This window comes from Numenius arquata, chromosome 11 (genome assembly GCF_964106895.1).
Source record: "Numenius arquata chromosome 11, bNumArq3.hap1.1, whole genome shotgun sequence".
In the NCBI taxonomy this organism is placed as follows: Eukaryota; Metazoa; Chordata; class Aves; order Charadriiformes; family Scolopacidae; genus Numenius; species Numenius arquata.
The window spans coordinates 10,770,518-10,789,099 of NC_133586.1; the positions used below are offsets into that span (position 1 = coordinate 10,770,518).

Consider the following 18,582-nt stretch of genomic DNA (forward strand, 5'->3'; position numbering starts at 1 on the left):
AAAAAGTTCCTTGGCAGTGCCATAGTTTAGAGTGACAGTTTTAGTGAATCCATTATCAGTAAAAAATGTGGTGAAAGTCATCTACTACAGAGCCCCAAAGGAGCTGCAGAGAGGAAGCAAAACAGCAAAACTGTCAACAGAAGCTGTATATAACCAGATCCACTCACAGTCAAAATCATAATTTTCAGTTGATTTGGTTTAGAATTAACTTCTTCTCACATTAGCATACTATTGCTCGTCACCAGCATAATGTTTATCAGCAAATCTACCTACTTATGACAAATAATCTCTCTCTATTGCTCTTTCAGAAACTACTTTCCATCAAGCAGGAATTCTTAGAGAATTCCATTCCCACATAATCAAGTTAGAGATCTGTCCTTCACTGTTATTAAACTACTGCTTACATTTTTTAGTACTTACACTACTAGCCTTGTGGATTTTATTAGGTCAGTATAAAATGGATTGACAACTCCTTCTCTTACCTTTACTTTTTACTGCACATTATTTTAAGTGGTATCATTCCTACCTTTTTGAGAAGTCCTGTAGTTTCCATTGCTTTTAGTATATAGTGAAACACCCACGTTCTGCCACACAGCCAGTCCCTGCTACTTGCTACTCAAGGCAACCACCTGTTCCTGTTGCACATGGATTGCACACTTTCCCTTTGAATCGGCAAGATATCTTTTTTGTCTCCTCTGCTTCAGAGGTTTCTTGTTTCTATTTTTTTTTTTTTAAAGCCATTTTAGTTGGCAGTTTTCACAAGCCTTTAAGTTCACATTCATCATTAGAGTGCTGTGAAGTAACGTGCTTCCTGTTCCTGCATCCACTACAAAAGCAACTGAGTTTTTAATGTTGTTACAGTCTCATTACTCAAAATATTTTGAAAAATCCAACAACGTGCTCCCAGCAGCTCTGCGGCACTGCTGACTTCGGGGGGATTCATGCGAGGCCCTTCGCAACGATTCCCACGGGAAAAACAAAAGGACTTCAGATCTCTTACTCTCTCCTCTGATGCAACCTGTGCTCATCGGGAGTTGCAAAACCTAAATGCAACAAACCAGTCTAAGACACTCTTGTGTATCTCAAAGTTTTTAATAATCCATGCTCCTTTCATTCACTTAATAGGAAAGGAAAAACTCGAAGTATCACAGTAAAAAGTTGGGGGGGGGGGAAGAAAAACAGATTATTTTCGTCACTGTGTTCACTGTGACTAGTCTGGAGAGGAAGTCACTGCACATTTTTGCCTTATTTTCACAACTCCATTTCAAAACATTCTAGTGGGTAAAGGCAGCAACACGTCGTTACATGCAATACCACAAAACAAAATGCAGTTGTGGATAATAGGGCTTCCCAGCCACACTCCTAAGACAGATGTGCACTGGCCTGCATCTCCACGAGGCAAAACTCTTTCTAATGCTAACAGCAGCACCGCAGAAAGGCGCTGCTGACTTCGTCCATGGGGAAAGAGAAGAACTTCCCTCAGCAAGCACACAGAATTGTCGGTATTTCATTGTTATCAAACTTTATCGAATTCCATCTTTAAACAAATGACAGAGAAAACTGGAAAAATTCTCAGGGCCTAATTTATATACAGACCACAGACATCTGCACAGCTCTGCAGACCGGCAAGCTCTGAAGCACTGGCACAAATGAGGTCAAAAGGCCCTGTCCTCCTCCGTACTGGCTTTGGCACACGGCTTCGGAGCAAGGAATTCCTAAAAAAAAGGCAGCACATCCATCAGCAGCAAAACAAGCCAAGCCTCAGGAAACAGGAACCTTTAACCACAGCTGAGAAGATCACTGAAGGGCATATCTCAATCACCAACAAACTCACTTGCAATGAAAGCATCATGATTCTTGCATTCTTCATGCAAAGCATATGGCCCTTTAAATCTTGATCAAATGTACATGATGATTAAGAATATACATATAAAATTGTGTTCTTCATTATTAATAATACAACTCTAAATTGCATAGTATACAGAATCACACAGTTTTCCACAATTTGAAACCACGGCTTGAAAAAGTAAGTACAAAAAAAGCAAGATTTGCTATTTTTCAACTCCTTTAAGATGTGCCACATAGAATGACGTGCATAAATTAGTGCCCCAACTGAAAGAAATTCCAACACTGTCTGCAGTACTTAATTAGTTTTAGTTATTTTTTGGATTATGGAAATAAAGGAATTGAATATTTTCTTAATAACACTTGACCACTATTTTGAGTAATCCTTGTGAACGCACTGAATGCATCTTTGCAACTGCATTAAACACACAGACAGACGTAAGCTTCCAGGAATACCAGAAGAGGAAAACAATTACAGACAAGCTTTTGCACAGTAGTATTTTCTGAGTAGTAATTACAACTGGCATAGAAACACTTGCAATTTCTGTACATGTAAGTCACTTGAATTTAGAAAATAACTGACAAGTCAACAAAAACTGAGTTTTCTTTTGCACCAATCTAGAACAGTCACTTTGGCCAGACCATGTATTTATTTCAGTTACCTGCTAGAATAATAATATGCATTACTAGAATTAGTGTCAAGGCTTTGTATGTGCCAAAGTGCTGATGCAAAGACAGGCCATTTGGTGTATTTTACATGTTCCAAGTGATGAACAAAACATAAAATTTACTCAGTCTCACATACATTGGCAACAACTGAACATCTGCTGAAGGATTAATTAGATGATACGCTATTAAAAGTAATTAGAAGGCAAGCGGTTACTATTTTGGATCATAAAATAAGTAGCATTCCAGAAGAATACATACAGTCTTCACAAACAAACGCCTTTCATCTGAAACCAGGCTTTTCAAAAACTATCATTTTTCCAATTTTGTATAATTTTTGAATAAAGCATCACAGAAATTGACATCACTTGCCAAGATGACTTTGTTTCAGTTTGGTTCGGGGTTTTTTGGTTTTTTGTTTTACCAAATAATTTCCTCATTTTTTTTAAACAAATGTAATTTTAATATAATCCAAAAAATCCAATTGCCAGAAGTACTACTACTTTTGTGCAAGATTAGCTATATTTACGTGCATCTTTTCCCCTAGTAGTAACAGACCTTTTGTTCATCAGATAAGAGTGAGCTGTACTAGTCTTCTGGCTGCTTCCCAAATGTGCTGATAGACAAAGAGGTGCCAAGCGCAACGCTACGGATCCCTTGCAGAAGCTGCGATAGCACAAGACCTCTCGGTCTGACCTTGTTCTTTCTTCTTTGCAGCAGGGCACAACCCCACGCAGAGAGGCTTAATCTCTGCAACCCCGCGCTAATCTGGCTAGAACGCAGAAGTACAACAGTAACTAGCGAAGAAGCTCTAACAGAGTGTTTCCGCAGAGGTAGCGTCAAAAAAGCAGAATAAGCAGCAACTAATCTCTCTGATAAAGAAGCCGTGTAATTCATCCTAGACCTCTGGACCCCGGGCAGCACCGCTCAGGGTAAGTGTCACTCCACACAGGGAATTCTGCTACAAGCAATGTTTACTCAGGCATACAAGTCCAGAAACTGAAGGGCAGATTTTTTTGCCTCCAAAGAATGTCTTGCAAATATATTTTGGGGAGAGACTATCTACGAGGAGTTTTTCTGTCCAAAGGCTTAAAGATGGTAGGGGAGGAAATACAGGTTATATATATGCACTGTATTTATACATAATCATGGAAGTACCATCATCAAATTCCATTTACCCACAGTAAAACTGGGCAAACTTTCAGAGGCAGAGCAAGCTATGACAGTTCACACATATGAGCTTTAGGGATTTTTAAATTTCAATGCATTTCAAGATTTTATTGATATTATATTAACTGTAAAAATATGCACATACATACTTCAAACTATTGAACAGATTTTGTGTTAAACTAAAACCCCCTTGAAAAAAGTCCTTTGTTACACTTCAGAAAGAAGCTGGAAACAAGAAAAATGTTCTTCTACCACAAATAAGTCACATGCAATAAACTTGCTGAATCCTAATGACCTCGCATTTAACGACAAACAGCACCAGAACATTGCCAACACCTGCTTCACTTGACCTGCACCGACCACAGCTCTCAGGCCAGATGGACACAGAGCAATTTCATGACTTTATAGCGGACAATTTCACTGGTAATCTCATGACTGCAATTTCATGACTTTATAGCAGATAAATCGACGGGATCCTGATTTTGAACATAGTTCATAGATTTTATCAATATATTGTCTTTGGGAAATTGGATCACCTTACACTAACATAGACATTTACGTTGGGCTAAATCTCTAATTGTAGATGCTTCTATTTTCCTTTCCATTTGTGTGACCTTATTTACATCCTTGTTTTACGGATTATTTTGCGGGCTCTGCGATTCCACCAAAGCAACCTGATGAGAGTTGAGAAAGTAAAAAGCAGTAAATATTTCTAGTATACAATAGTCTGCTCATCTGAAATTCCAGTGTTCACTGTCTCCTTCAACTGACTTCAGTGTGAGGACTGAACTAAGCCTTTAGCCAAAAGCTTTCTCATGTCCCAAATATATTTTTGGCGAATCACATGAATCATAAGACCTCAAATGGAAACTGCTTGGGTTTTTTTTTCCCCACCATCTGAAGAGATTCAGAATACAATTTTCTATTGTTTATCTCAATGGAAGTGCATCATTATAAGCCAAGAATATCTAAATGGAGAAAATCTTAATAGCTTACGACCATATAAAATATCTCAATGACTACATACCCAAGATAATTTAATTTGAGAGCATATTAAATGGCGGCATGAAGTTGGGACAACTAACTTCTAAAAAGAAATTACGTGTGTAATGGCAAATGGAACAGAAAAAAACAAAGGGGCAGAGACTGCAACAAAACAAAACAAAAAAGCTCACACAAGTCAGTGAAAAGTAAGAGCCAACTTTCATCACAGTATATTCATATAGGTAGCCAAAGCCAATTTATCATCAGTTTCTCATAGTCTTCCCCACACAATTAAACATTCTCCCCAATCTGTGTCACAGAACGGCTTTGCAAACTGCACACCTAAGTTCTTGAAGAACTGGGCACAGAGGCTCACACGCAAACACCAGCACCAAACGCAAACACCAGCGGCCAAACCGAGTTTCCTCTTGCTTCTTACAGGTGTACAAAGGACAAGAACCTCCTCCATCTTATCTGCCGGTACCACACATACCTACAGGGGCAACCATCCACCACGCTCCGGCATCAGCCATTTACAAGCCTGGCAGTAGAGCAACTTTTGGGTTAATCGGTGCCTTCAGCCCCTTTGTGAGTCAAGTTTCTGTACCTGGCCCACTCAGAAGAAATGAGAGCAGTAACCAAGTGTGCAGCTTGAGAAAAACCTATAGAGCATAACTACTGATGAGAGAAAGCTTCCACTGAAGACATATTTATCTTGGAGCCTCTTTTGCAACACACTTCCTCAAATAGAAAGCTATTTCTGCAAGTAACTCCCTTCCTGCCCAGGCTTACCATTCACCTGTGCTTGTGCGTGTCTCTTTCCTACTGTTTCCATAGACGTTTTCCTTCCCATTAAATTAAAATGCTGTGACAAGCAGCACCAGCACAAACTTACATTGTACGGAAGGGAAAGTTCCACCGAGGAGCAATGTCAGTGGTCTTTGAGCACATGGAGAGCTGGAGGACAGACCAGGACAACGAAGAAGTTCTGCTTGTTCTCCCCAACCCCCAGCAAGAGCAAACAAAAAGCAAACAAGAAAGCCCCACCTCCAACACCAACAAAATCATTTTAGGTGGTTACTACACCTTACAGGGAAAAAAAACAGGTAGGGAGTATTCAGATGCAAAAGCCATAAAATGATAAAGAGTTAATCTTTAAGGTAAGTAACAGTCGCTGTGTTCCAGTGCCTCCAGGCAGACATCCAAGCAGCTCACACCAAAAGCAGAATTCATCCCGCCTTTAAAAATCTTATTATTTTCTTTGGAAGGAATTTCTAGGCAGCAAACTGGAACTGCTGGTTCTGAATTGATGAAGAGATACAGTCTTTGATGAATAATTTACTTTTAACGGGGTTTCTTCCCCTCCCACCACGCAGGCATCTACTGTGACCCCGATGCCAGGCTGACAGGTGCTACATGCTCTGCGGGGAAGAGAAAGCCTTCCCGTGTTTGTGGCATTCTCTGACCCTGCAGACGGCATAGGCACCAAATTTCACCTTCTAGCTCTCCCAACAGGACTGTGAAAGGGAAATTCATACTTTTGAATCAAAACAATGACCTTCTGAACTCTGATGCCACATCTTATTTGTGGCACTAAGTAAATTTTTCCCCCCACTTATTCTGTGCTGGGGGGATATCATTACCTGAAAATCCTAGTTGATAAAACATTTCTTGCCTGTTCTAGAGGGGTATTAAAAACAGTTGAATGAAAATACCATGTTCAGTCCTGCTGAACTTTGAGTCAGTGGAATTACACCATGTTTATATGGAAGCCTTAATCCAAACTCGTATCTACGTTTCCTATTTATCCACACATTTTATGCAAAATAAAAGATAATGTAAAAAAATCCACAGTGAATGTGACATAGTTCTTCTACACACCTTTTCAAGCCCCAACAAAGTTTTAAAGCAGAATTTCTAATGACTGGACATTGCATCTACAGTCCAGAAACACATAATGTACTTTTGGTTCTGCCACTGAACAGCTCCTTAACCTTGAAGTCACATCGCCTTCAAGTACCTTATTTATTTGCATCTCTTAAGAAAAGAATGGGAACAGCGAGACCTACCTGCATTTGCAAAGCACTCACAAGGGAATATAGGAGCTGTTACTACCTAGAACCATTTATATTTGGTTTTAATATTTTATGTCTTTTTTTGCTTGGTTAAAAAAAAAAAAATTTAAAATATTTTCCCCACTTTTTCATCTTAGATCTGTAACCTGACTGCACAAGAACAGAAACACTGCCAGTCGTAGAAAATGGGATTTTAGAACCCCTTGATTTCCTTTGAGTCCTGGATTCTTACAATCACGTTCAGCTCCTAACCAGGCTAATTTCACTGCAGTTATTGCAGTTCATTAAACACAGGTACAGTATCAAAAAAAAGTCATTTAATTAGGGTAGTACAGAAACAGAATTAATTCTCATCAGAGGCTTGGCATTGTCCTTTGAATAGAAAGTATGTAAGGCCAAGTTATTTTTGTGGTTCACATACACAGCTGCTGCTATTTGAGACGTCGCAGGAAATTGTCTGGTATATTCTCCCATCAATGCATATAACTCTTAATAACTTTAGTAATAGAAACATGTACACAGTGATAGGACACTAGGGCTCTAGAAAATATAATTCAAGGTGTAATCTAACATTCGATCAGCACTTTTCTAACTGGACTTGTTAAAAGCATTGTTAAAACCTGCATCTTCGACCCTCAACTAGTCGCAAAGCTCCAGCAGTGACTTCCTTTCCATGAACAGGAAAGAGACTGACGATGAGAGCACAGTATAGAATTAGATTACCGCCATATACCAAGGTGAAAGTCACATAAATAGAAGTAGTTTGCTTTTAACAATATCATTATAAGACAAAGTTTAGTGTTTATAGGGTTCTTACAGAAGAACCCTATAACGGGACGCATTTTGTGACTTGAATTACATGTGTGCTTACAGAAAGTGTTGCTGTTTGCATGGCACCACAGACAAAACGTTAAAAACGCTTCTATTCTTCAGCAAGAGTTTGTTCTGGAACTGCAGCTATATTATGCCACTGAATATATACAAATTGCTTATCTTAGTAGCAAGCAAGCACTTGGACTCATGAGGTTTTATGGGCCAGATTCTGCACCCAGTTATACCGTTACGCTGCACATTCCTATAAGAGACTCTTTATTGAGTCATCCCAGATTTCTATCTACGCAGAATTTGTCCTCCTATATGTTCATTATAAAGCCTGTCCCAAATTCTGCAGAGGAAAGCAACTTCTTGATAGAAATGTATCTGTTCAAGATATTTAAGCAACTTCAAGTAACACTTTGCTAATGACGCCTGAGAAAATCCTAATGCAATGCCGTTGCCGTGCTTCACTTCTCTGTTTGTTTTTCAGCATTGCAGGATTCTCAAGAGACTGCACTGCAATATATTACCCAGCATGTGCCGCAATGACTCAGGCAACAGCATGAGTTAAGGATGGAGAGCCAGCTCTCGCTCCAACTTCAGGATGCCTGTGCAAAACTCTTCAGCAAAGCCAAGAATCTATAAAAGGAGATGCATTCAAGGAGAAAGTTCAGCTTCCATTCCACTGTGCCACGCTATTTTCTATTGCGATGCCATTCAGTCTTTTATGTATAAATATTTTATGTGTAAAATACAACTAACCTCCTTCCAAATCGTAGCTGCATCTCTGCTCGATTCCCAGTTTACAGCATTGTGATGCATCTATTGCAAGCTTTAAGAGCTGCATTGTGAAAGGCTGCAGAGGCATATGATTGCTATCTTCTAATTTGTATGCTGACTGAAGCACTCAAAGTTTCTTTTTCCTACAGTTATGCCATACTGGCAGGCTACTTAGCAGGTGATACATACAATTGTAAATATAACTGTAAACCTAAACGTTGAGAGCTAGTTTCCCCACCCTCCCAACTCCATCAGATATATTTTTTTAATATTGAAAACCACCTTCATGCCACAAGGGACTGTCTTTCTATTTCCTACCTATTAGCCCAGTAGGTTGGCCCCAGGAAGCAAATGCAGCGTAAGCAGGGTGGGCTGCACAACCAAAAGACAGGCACATAATCCAAAAGTGAGTGAGTTGGCCTTACCAATTCCGAAGGAAGAGGGGGGAAGTGCAGATCATTGTCCCTCAGCACACCCTGCCTGTCCCCTCCACCCCCCCCATGCTGATCTTTGCCACAGGACCACATTTCCCTCCCTTTTATTAATAATTTTGCTTTGAAAGAAAGTGCAATACAAGGACTTCTCCTTTTGCAAGCATGGTTTTCCACCAAAAAAGAAACAAAAAAAAAAATACCCCAACAAATACTTCATGCACTAGAAGTCTTCAAAGATTTACACAAACCCTCAGCCTCTCTTCAATTCATCTTAGGAATTTAAGATAAACAGTGTATAACCTACATTCTATAATTACTGGATTGCATAACAAAAGTCTCCAGTTGTGACACAGGCAAAGACAAATAATACTGTCTAATTAGATATCTACATATACACAGAGAATAGAGGAATGTTATTTTTTGCCCTTGCCAGTGGCTGAAGGTTTACTCTCCTTTCTGAAACACATATAAGAAGTATAATTATCCATTTCAAAACATCTCAGACAATAAACTAAATTCTAATGTCCTTTTCACCACTGTCCTACACCCACAATTCTATAAGATTTGCAAAAGAGTATCTCCAAAAAGATTTATCTAATAAAAGATAGGAACACAATAGAAGCTCTCTCTCTACAAAGGTCTTGGATTCATCATTCCCAATTCAGGTTGGATGTGAAAGGGCAGTATCTCTAAGAGACTGTATGGTAACAGCTCATAGTCCTAGGAAAGAAATAGTAGTCAATAATGAGTTTCTTTTCCTGTCTCACTGGAAAGTTCAGGTTCTCTTTGTATAAAGTTTGTTTCTTCCTCAGTTTACCAAAGTACTTCCTTTGCTAGCAAGCACTTGTGTAAATTAAGTTTTTGTGTATTAACTCAATGTCAATATGGACTTTAAAAAAGGCTTAAATATTATGTCTATGCTAGTATCATTCATCTACAACATAAAAGAAAAATAGTCAGAAAAACAAATCAAAAAAAAAAAAAGAAATCATCCCAACAAAACCCAATCACAAGACTTATTCCGTCTGGGGAACAAGAAAATCCTGATTCTGATGATCTGGTCTTCATTCCAACAGATTGGATCAAAATGCCACCTAAATCAATGGAGTAAAGCAGAAATCTGGGAGAGAAGCAGCAGCATCCCTGCAGCTGTTGGTGATAGCCAAAACTTAAAAAAAAAAAAAAAAAAAAAAAAAAAAAAAAAATAGAAAAAGGCCTTTAAAAACATTGCTAAAAAAGATGCAGTACTTTAAAAGACAATTGCCATTCAGGATATGTAAGAGACAAAAGCACAGGGCATATATTTTATTACAGTAGGTTAAATCAATTTCAGAAGGCAAAAAAATTGTAACAGCTTTTGGTTAGAAATATGCTCATCCCTATGCTCTATCTGTAGACAATAGAGCCAGCTCCTGATTCACACTCTCTTGGAGCCTCTGTTTCTTCACTGACAATAGGAGAAGGTTTAAGAAACCAGTCTGCATAGGCTAACAATAACTGTTGATGCCTACGTTACAAACAAGATATTCACAATAATTGGCAGTCATGTGTTTCCTCAAAAAAGTATTATTTTCCACTACTGCTGAGAAGCTAAGCCTAAGAAATACACTGTGAATAAGCTGTTGATAATGAGACTGATGCTATACACAGATTTAGTTTCAATTGATTTAAAAAAAAAAAAAAAAAAGAGAGAGAGGGAGACAAAACATGTGAATTCAAGGTCAACAGCAGATTTCCTATGCCAGCATCACAGGCTGAGCTTTCAAAACACCCTTAGGGAGGGAGGTTCTCAGCTCACAAGCCTCCAACTGCAGTGAAAAATCACATATCTTTACACCGAGATACTAGCCTGGCTGCACTTTTAGAGCACAGCAGAAATTATAATAGCATCTGCTGCCTATTAAGGCTTTCTTATTCACTCTCTCCACTTACGGCTTTTCTAAACAGAAACACTACTCTAATAATACTCCCAGTATGCACCAGAAGATGCAGTCCTCCCACCATCTGGGCTATCCCACGTGCACAACCACCATGAGAACAAGGCCTACAGAAACAGAAGGCAGAGATACACCCACCTACATCAAAAGGTTTCAACCTGAAAACAGGAAAACAGATAAGATATGTCAGAGGTTGAAAGCGACAGGAGACAAATTTTCATCACGAATAAAACTCCCTGAAGGTTAATTAAAAAACTTCTATTTGAAAATACATCAAAAAACAGGAAAAAAAAAAAGCTGAATTCCATGAGACTTGCACGTAAGTTAATCAGCTCTGAGAAATAGCCTGCCCTCGCTTATCAGCCACTGCGAGGTGGGAAGAAGCCACACAGGTTCTGCTTGATATTTCATTAGTCAAATGAGTTATACTCAAGGGATCGTTGCTGATATTAAATGGACAGAATGGAAGCAATCCTCGTTCCAGTCCACTTGAGTGTTTCAATTTAATCTTATAACCTAAATAAGAAGCATAGTAAAGAAAAATCCAGTGTACCTGAAAGCTATCATCTGTTACATAACAGATATAGAACCTCTGGGTTACACATAAGCTTTGGGACTATAAGTTCTGTGATGTCAGAGGAAGCTATTATTAGGGTACAGATAATGGAGTAGAATTGCAACTTTATATGATGGAATATACAGAAAAAATAGTTAAAATGCCACTCACTCTGGGGTGCAGAATTAACTGCAGTAATTCCAACAGATGCTCATAACCCAAGAGTTCTCTTCTGAATCTCACTACCAGGTATTTAGGTGAAAACCTACACAGATGTGCTATTTTCAGTGGGAAAAAAAATACAATTGGGTAAAGAACTCTAGGAAAAAAACAAGAACGCCTATTGTGAATTAACAGATAACAAACAAGAGACATGGTAACTTTTTACTGCACAAACCAAGTCTGCAATATTGTGTCGTGCCCAATTTTGGCAAGGGCTTTAATAACCATAAAACAGTTAGCCGTTGACCTTTCATAAAGCAAACACTTATTTACTTAACTGGAACTTTAGATAAACCAAGCTGACACGCACCAGACAAACATCCCAGAAACTTCAACTGCATGTATAAAAGCGTATTACTTGCTTTTTCCCTGGACTCTATAAGCTTAGAATTTAAGCCTACAAAGGTGACAGCACTGGTTAACTTAAAAGCTGTACATAAAGACACACAGGCGAGGCAGGCTTGTTACCAAAAAAAAAAAAATTGAAATGCATTTCTTTTGCAAAAACCAGTTCTGCAACAGTTAAGTACTTCAGTTAAGAGTATACAGAGTTAGAGAGTAACTCCATTTATTTTACTTAATCTTTCTATAACTATATATCTATATTACTCTATATTTCAGTTAGAACTGTGGATTGTTTCAGTTGAATAGAAGTCTATTTTAGCATGGAAATAGCATCTTTTGAAAATACATGGATCTTGTCACTTCTTTGATATTTATTCACATTTCTGAATGAATTGTTAAGTACAAACTGTCTTAACCCACTTGCTTCACCCTTCAGATTTTTTGTCTTTAGGTTCTGTCAGCCTTCAAATATTATTCTTATTCGTTAATCACATGCCCTGGCACAAGCCTCATTCCCTTCAGTATTCCTCAATGTCCTCTGGGAAATTTGCCAGCTTTTGTCATCTACCCCCTTTCCCCTTTGGGAACACTAGAGGAATTAATTTCATTCTTTCCCTAAGCAATGCCTGTCTCTGCTGTTAACAGTTACCCTTGGCATCTCTCATCCATTCGATATGCAAAGGTATTCGATATGTCTCCTTAAGTGATCCTACAGTACCTCAAGATTTATCAAATGGTCTTTTGAGAAATACCTCTTTCATGCTCTGCATTTGCTTGTTTTAGCATTTTGTACAAGAATTTAGCTAAAAGATGGAGTGGCAATACTGCCATTTTGCATATTCCACTTCATTTTTGTCCGTTTCAACTGTTTAGTTTGTACCTTTATATCTATGGGTATAACTGCACCTCCCTGTGTCAGATAAATAGATCAGTTATTTAGACCTGGATGTTTTGGTCAACTATATATGCTATTTCTTCTGTTATTTTTTTCCATTACTACATTCCCCAACATCTTATCTGAATCCTTCCAGAATGAGCTCTTCAGAAGCGTCTTATGTTTCTTCAAGCACTGAAAAAAAAAAAAATCCAATTCCAGTATCTTTTCCCTGCACGTTAATTTCCTACTAAACAGTATTTCTTTCCCTGAAGAAAGACTTTTTCAATCAACTTACTTTAAATTCCTTGCTCAGTCCTGCATTTGAAAATAAGTGGAAACTTTACCTTTGACCCACCCTGAGAAGAAGAATATTATCTGAGTTATGCATCGCAGCTCCTTACTGTAATGCATACTGGAAGACATACCACAAATTTTTAATAACTATACAGTCCACTTCAATATATTCTATTATTCCTTTTTGCCATTGCTACTACCTTTATAAGATACCCTCCCTCATTGTTTGTTTGTTTTTTTTTTTTTTAATGTTTACATCTGGGCAGGATTAAGCAACTTGCACTGTTACCAGTTGTTGCTAGATGAGACAGCACTTACTGCGGTTACCTCTCTAACTTCCTCAGTGAAATACCTTCTGCTTCTTGAGTTACAAACTCACCATAGCAAAGGCTGCATCACTTACCGGCACAAGTCAGGTGCAAAACAAGCCAAAACCTTTTATAAGTTGTCCTTGGATTTGTTTACTCTCAGGGTTTGGGCCGGACTGGCCACTAAAATGAACGACAGATGCTCTCCCCCATTTGCTCTCCTGACACTTACCCTGGAAGACCCCACATTTTCTCAAAGAAACAGTGAAAGTTAACTAAAAGATACACATTAATGAGATTTTTCCAGATCAGTACATAACATTAAAGAAAGAACACTACTGAAAATAAACATTAGATACAAGTATTTAGCATCTCTATATCCAAATAAAGTGCACATTCTGCCTTTGGGCTGCCGTCAAGCCAAATATGAAGGAGGACCTAGAAAGGTGACAGCTAGGCACTCAACGAAGCTTTATTTTCTTCACTCTCACCAAGACAAGAGCAGTTGTCCGATCTGACTGAGCAGGTTACAGACACTGATTTCAGTATTACCATTATAATTACTGAGAGCCAACAGAAATACAGATCCCTCAGGCTTGGAACAAGCAAACAAAGCAGCTGAGGCTTCCAAACACCTTCGGTGAGAAGCATCCCACTGTTGCTACTTCCTGAAGCTACCGTGCCAACGTGGGGCTCTGGGCTGGCCCTGTCGTGCAACGCAGTGCAACCAGTCCACCCGCTTAACAGAAAGGGGTTTCTCTCTTAAGAGCAACGAGCAGAAGTATTAAAGAGAAGCACATCAGAAAAGAAAACAGGAGAGAAAGGGGGCAGAAGATGAAGGTTTACCCAGGAGAAGATAAGAGTACGGCATCTAGAAAAGGAGGGAAAACTCTAGAAACATACGATACCCTCTGTAGGACAAATACACGGTATGCCAAGTAGGATAATAAACCAATAGTTTGTGGAAGAACAACACAATGTTGTTCATTATTGTTGTTCAATACTTCAGTGGGAAACTAGCACCCTACAGCCTACATCTTTAACGGAGGCCTCAGAGCACAAACACAAACCCAGCATTAAACAACAAATATTAACGACTGAAAGAAAGACCCAAAGCCCCAAGGAAAAGACGGAAAGAGGGAGCCCTCTCCTGCAAAGATCAACACAGGAGGCAGTGGTACACGGGAGGACCAGGAGGTAAAGCCGAAGGAAACACTCCAGAGGTGCCAGAGGGATGCAGAAGGAGCGCGTCCAGAGACCCGCTGCGCCTCCGGGCGGCCGGGACCGGGCGCGGGGCGAACCACCCACCACCCACCCACCCACAGCAAAGCCGCCCCCGGGGCTCCGCCACCGCCAACTGCTCCCCTTACCTGGCTGGCTTTGTGAAACTGCTTCTTCAGCCCCGCCACCGACATCTTCCCCCGCGGCGGCGGCGCTTCCCAGGCCGATGGGCCGGCAGGTCCAGGCAGGTCCCGGCAGGTCCCCGCGGCCGGCCCGGCCCGGCCTCTCGCTGTGTCACCCGCACCTACGGCCCCGCGCGCAGGGAAACATCGCCTCCCCAGCGGGCTCGGCGGACGCCACCCCATTGGCCGGCCGCCGGGGCCCATGCAAATGACAGACCCCAGAGCCGCCTGCTCATTGGCCATTTGCGGGGGCTATGCAAATGACGGCGCTGGGAGACGCCCAGGCTGCGCTGTCGCATGGAGACAGCGGCGAAGGGGCGGGCGGGGCGTCGCGTCCCTGCGGGCGGGGACACCGCTGCGATGGCGGGAGCATCCTTTCGTGACAGGGTACCTGATAAAGCACCGCAAGGCCCCTCTGTTAGCTCTCCGGTTTCGTTTAGCTCGTCCTGTCTCTAAGGTGGCTCCCAGTTTTCTCTTTACAGGTCTCATTTCTTGTGTTTCCTTGTAGCATCTCTAGTTGAGCTCATCCACCTCAGGTCCGATATTATACATCAGAACTTAATTGCGGCTTTTTAACACATGAAAGCTCTTGCAGCGGTCCAGAACATGACTGGCTGGTGCTGTACATCGGAACAAAATCCACTCGGCAGTTTGGAGGTCCAGGAAGGCAGAGTTTCCCACCGATTGCCTCCCTCCCACAGGAGCAGACGTACCAGAAGGAGCTGCGCCGAAGGAATCGTTTAACTGCTGGCTTGGTGGTTATAGGATGGATTCATCGGGTGCTCAAATATGACTGCGTATCAGCAATGTGCTGATATAAACATGAGATGTGGTTACGATGCCTAGAGAACAAAGTTAAAAGTTTATCAAGAAGTTTCTGCTGGGACATGGCTGAGGCATGAAGGAACGTACCCAATCTTGAATAGGATGTGAAACAAAACTGTGTTGCATGTTCTGTCGCAGCTGTTGACATAGATGTAAGGGAGCAAAATATAACTTCTGGACCAAATTCGAGCCAAGAGTGTATCCCAAACTAACCTTGGGCAATTATTATACTAAAATATGTGAATAATGAGCATGCTAATCAGGTAACATCCCTAAATGTTTTAAACATGAGCTTAGATGCATATATATACTTGAGCGTGGTGAATGAATCATTATTGACCAATCAGCTGTATTGTATTGTTATAAATATTGAGTGGTTTGAAAGGGGAGGTGTGCTGGCTGTTGTTAAATGCCCAGCACCCAATTCTGCAGAACTGAAATAAAAACAAATCTTTCGACTCAGGGTGTTGATTTGCTCTCACAGACGGGGTAAAGAACCCCCTTTTAAGGGTCACAATTATGCCTACACTGGTAAAGCACTTCCAGTCTACACTCGGATTTGGGGCAAGATTCGCTCTGCTTTACACTGCTCGGTCCTGGCTTTAAGGTCACCCAGGAGTCAGGATTCAGGCAAAACTTTTTCATGGACCTGGGAAGCAGTTCAGGGATAATCTTTGCTGGGTGCAGCAGGGCTCTCGGTGTTACTCACTGTCGTACTTGCTGCATTTTTGTTGGCTTGGGAGAGAAGGGCATTTCCAGAGCGTGTCATAGTTACTTCTTTATAATAACAAAGAGGACTATGGCAAAAAAATACAAGAACTTTCAGAGTAATTGTCATGTTATAAATTGGGAGAAAGGAATCGCCGCCTCATCTGCTAGAAACAATTATATACCACTATGAAACGAAGTGTAAAGACAGACATATTCATGAGTTAAGGAACTCCTACCAGCTGTTCCTAGACAAAGGACTCTCTGTACAGGGGAGGCAGAAGAGACAAAAGAGAAAGCAAAGGGGATAGCACCAGTCAACATTTGCTCTGGAAGACACCACAGGCACCCGATTTCAGCACCAATTTCTCCTCCTAATTGAAACTGGCAGCGAGATGTTAACTGTCTAGGCCAAATTGGCTAGGTCTTAAATTACTGGTGCGTTTGTAGAGATCTCAGGTGAGAAAATAAGGCTTAAACTGAGAAATTGGAGTTCCATAAAAGGTGTTAAAATAACCTCCTAGTGTACCATGCAATTACGGAGAGAAGGCAGCTTTGCCTAATCTTCAACTTTACGAAAGGAGGGACCAGAAGCAAAGAAGGAAGGAGTTTGAAATAAGTCACTGTGGAGGGGATCAATGGATTATGGAGTCACTGCAGCTGTTAGCTGTAAAATTGGATTAGATAAAGAACTTGAATAAGGCTATATGTCCACAACTTCCTTTTTTAAATTTTGTTTTTATCCTGCTTTTAACCCAAGGGTAGCAGCCGTGTTGTCTCTGCTGAAGTGATACAAGAATTTGCAAGTGGGAAATGCCCTGTGGAAATTCAACTTCATAGCCTAATTTCTGAATGATACAGAGAAGGTGACAAGGTGAAAACCTAATTAGTGAGCCAACTTCAATGGTCCAGGTGTTAATGATTTAGTAGAGACACCCTGAAAAAGACACTAGTCTTCAGCTCAGATGTAAGCAAAAGTTATGCTGGCTAAGCAATATGTAAGAGCTTTATAATCACAGACATAGTTGTATCTCATGGATGAAAAGGGATTGTGATTTGCTGGTTGATATTCCTTAATTTTTACTAAAAGTTACTAATTCAGTCTGTAAAATGAGGGAAATCAGAAATAGTGCAAAAACTGTGGGAAGTAGTTCAGGTGAATGCTGCGATGAGGGAAAATAAGCTTCTATTAAAAAGAACTGTTACAAGCAGAAGACAGGCCAGGAAATAATCCTACGTGGGCATAGCAAAAAATGCTTCATATAGTCAGGCAAAGAGGGGGCCTTCGGAGCAGAAGTTCTAAATGTCTGGATATTTAAACAACAATTACAGTCCAACTACTCAGGAAATCTCAAAGTGCTTGAGAACAGCAGATGATGGCTCCAATGTGTTATTGTTATAGCACTAGATGTGCTAAAAAGGACAGTAGAATCAGTACAAACTGCGATCTCCTAACTGGGCTCAAATCAAGGCAGTGACCAGAAAATAGGCGCTGGCTACTTATGTGGGAGAATTGGGCTTGAAAATGGGTCCTATGAAATTCAAACAAGATAGATACTGGGACAAATGGATAAATTCATAACTCACTTGGATTTCAGTGGGATTAATGCTATGTAAAAAACACAGTCAGCAGAAACTCAATCTGAAGATGTGACAAACAACCTCACAGGCATTCGGGTTTCAATGAACAAATTACCTTACCTGTAAGAGCTGAAATTGTAATAGCAGCCATATGAAGTATTACATTTTCACCAGAATGAAAACTAGAAATATTTTTAAAATTATCCAGAGGCATCATAGCAGTTGAAATTACTTGGAATTTGAAGCCAACTACATCTGTGTTAGCTTGAATGTCTCTCAAAAATAATGAGAACTCTGTCAGTGAAATGTGGTCTGAATCTTTGGTAGTTACTGCCACAAAAGAAAACATCAAAAAGGGGAGGAACAATGAGTTTGTGATGAAATTCTACTGGATTTGATTCTGGGCCACAATGACTACCTAAGTAAAGCACTTATTTATTCCTTAAGGCTTAACTATTCAAAACAAGTTACTTACATCAGCTTACCTTGCAATAAATTTCTGCACGTGGCATTAGAAGGAGACTTCAGATATATTCACCTGATCCAGGACAAGAACAACTAGAGGTGAAAACCAGCCTATTGACTAACCAAGTTACTGCTTACCAAGACCAAGGTCATTGAGAGAAACCTATTAAAGACCCATAAAGGAGGTTTTCATCTGTAGTTGGATTAGGGATTAGCAACCCCAAATTCTGGATTCATAACAGGAAAATAAATGGAAACGATACATGAATTCTCTACATTTCCCAAAATTCA

At 40.2% G+C, this 18,582-nt stretch overlaps 1 protein-coding gene across 2 annotated transcripts in view; it reads right to left on the reverse strand.

The window, feature by feature from the left end:
- SH3GL3 (SH3 domain containing GRB2 like 3, endophilin A3) overlaps positions 1–18,373 on the reverse strand; it is a 60,471-nt gene extending 42,098 nt beyond the window's left edge. The window contains exon 1 of one of the 2 annotated variants that reach the window (XM_074155722.1): positions 14,680–14,898. In XM_074155722.1, the coding sequence (XP_074011823.1) occupies positions 14,680–14,895 (216 nt within the window). In that variant the 5' untranslated portion in view covers positions 14,896–14,898. Of the gene's footprint in view, positions 1–14,679; positions 14,899–18,364 lie in introns of those variants that run through there. The other variant, XM_074155724.1, reaches the window with a different exon arrangement.
- Positions 18,374–18,582: the final 209 nt, after the last annotated feature.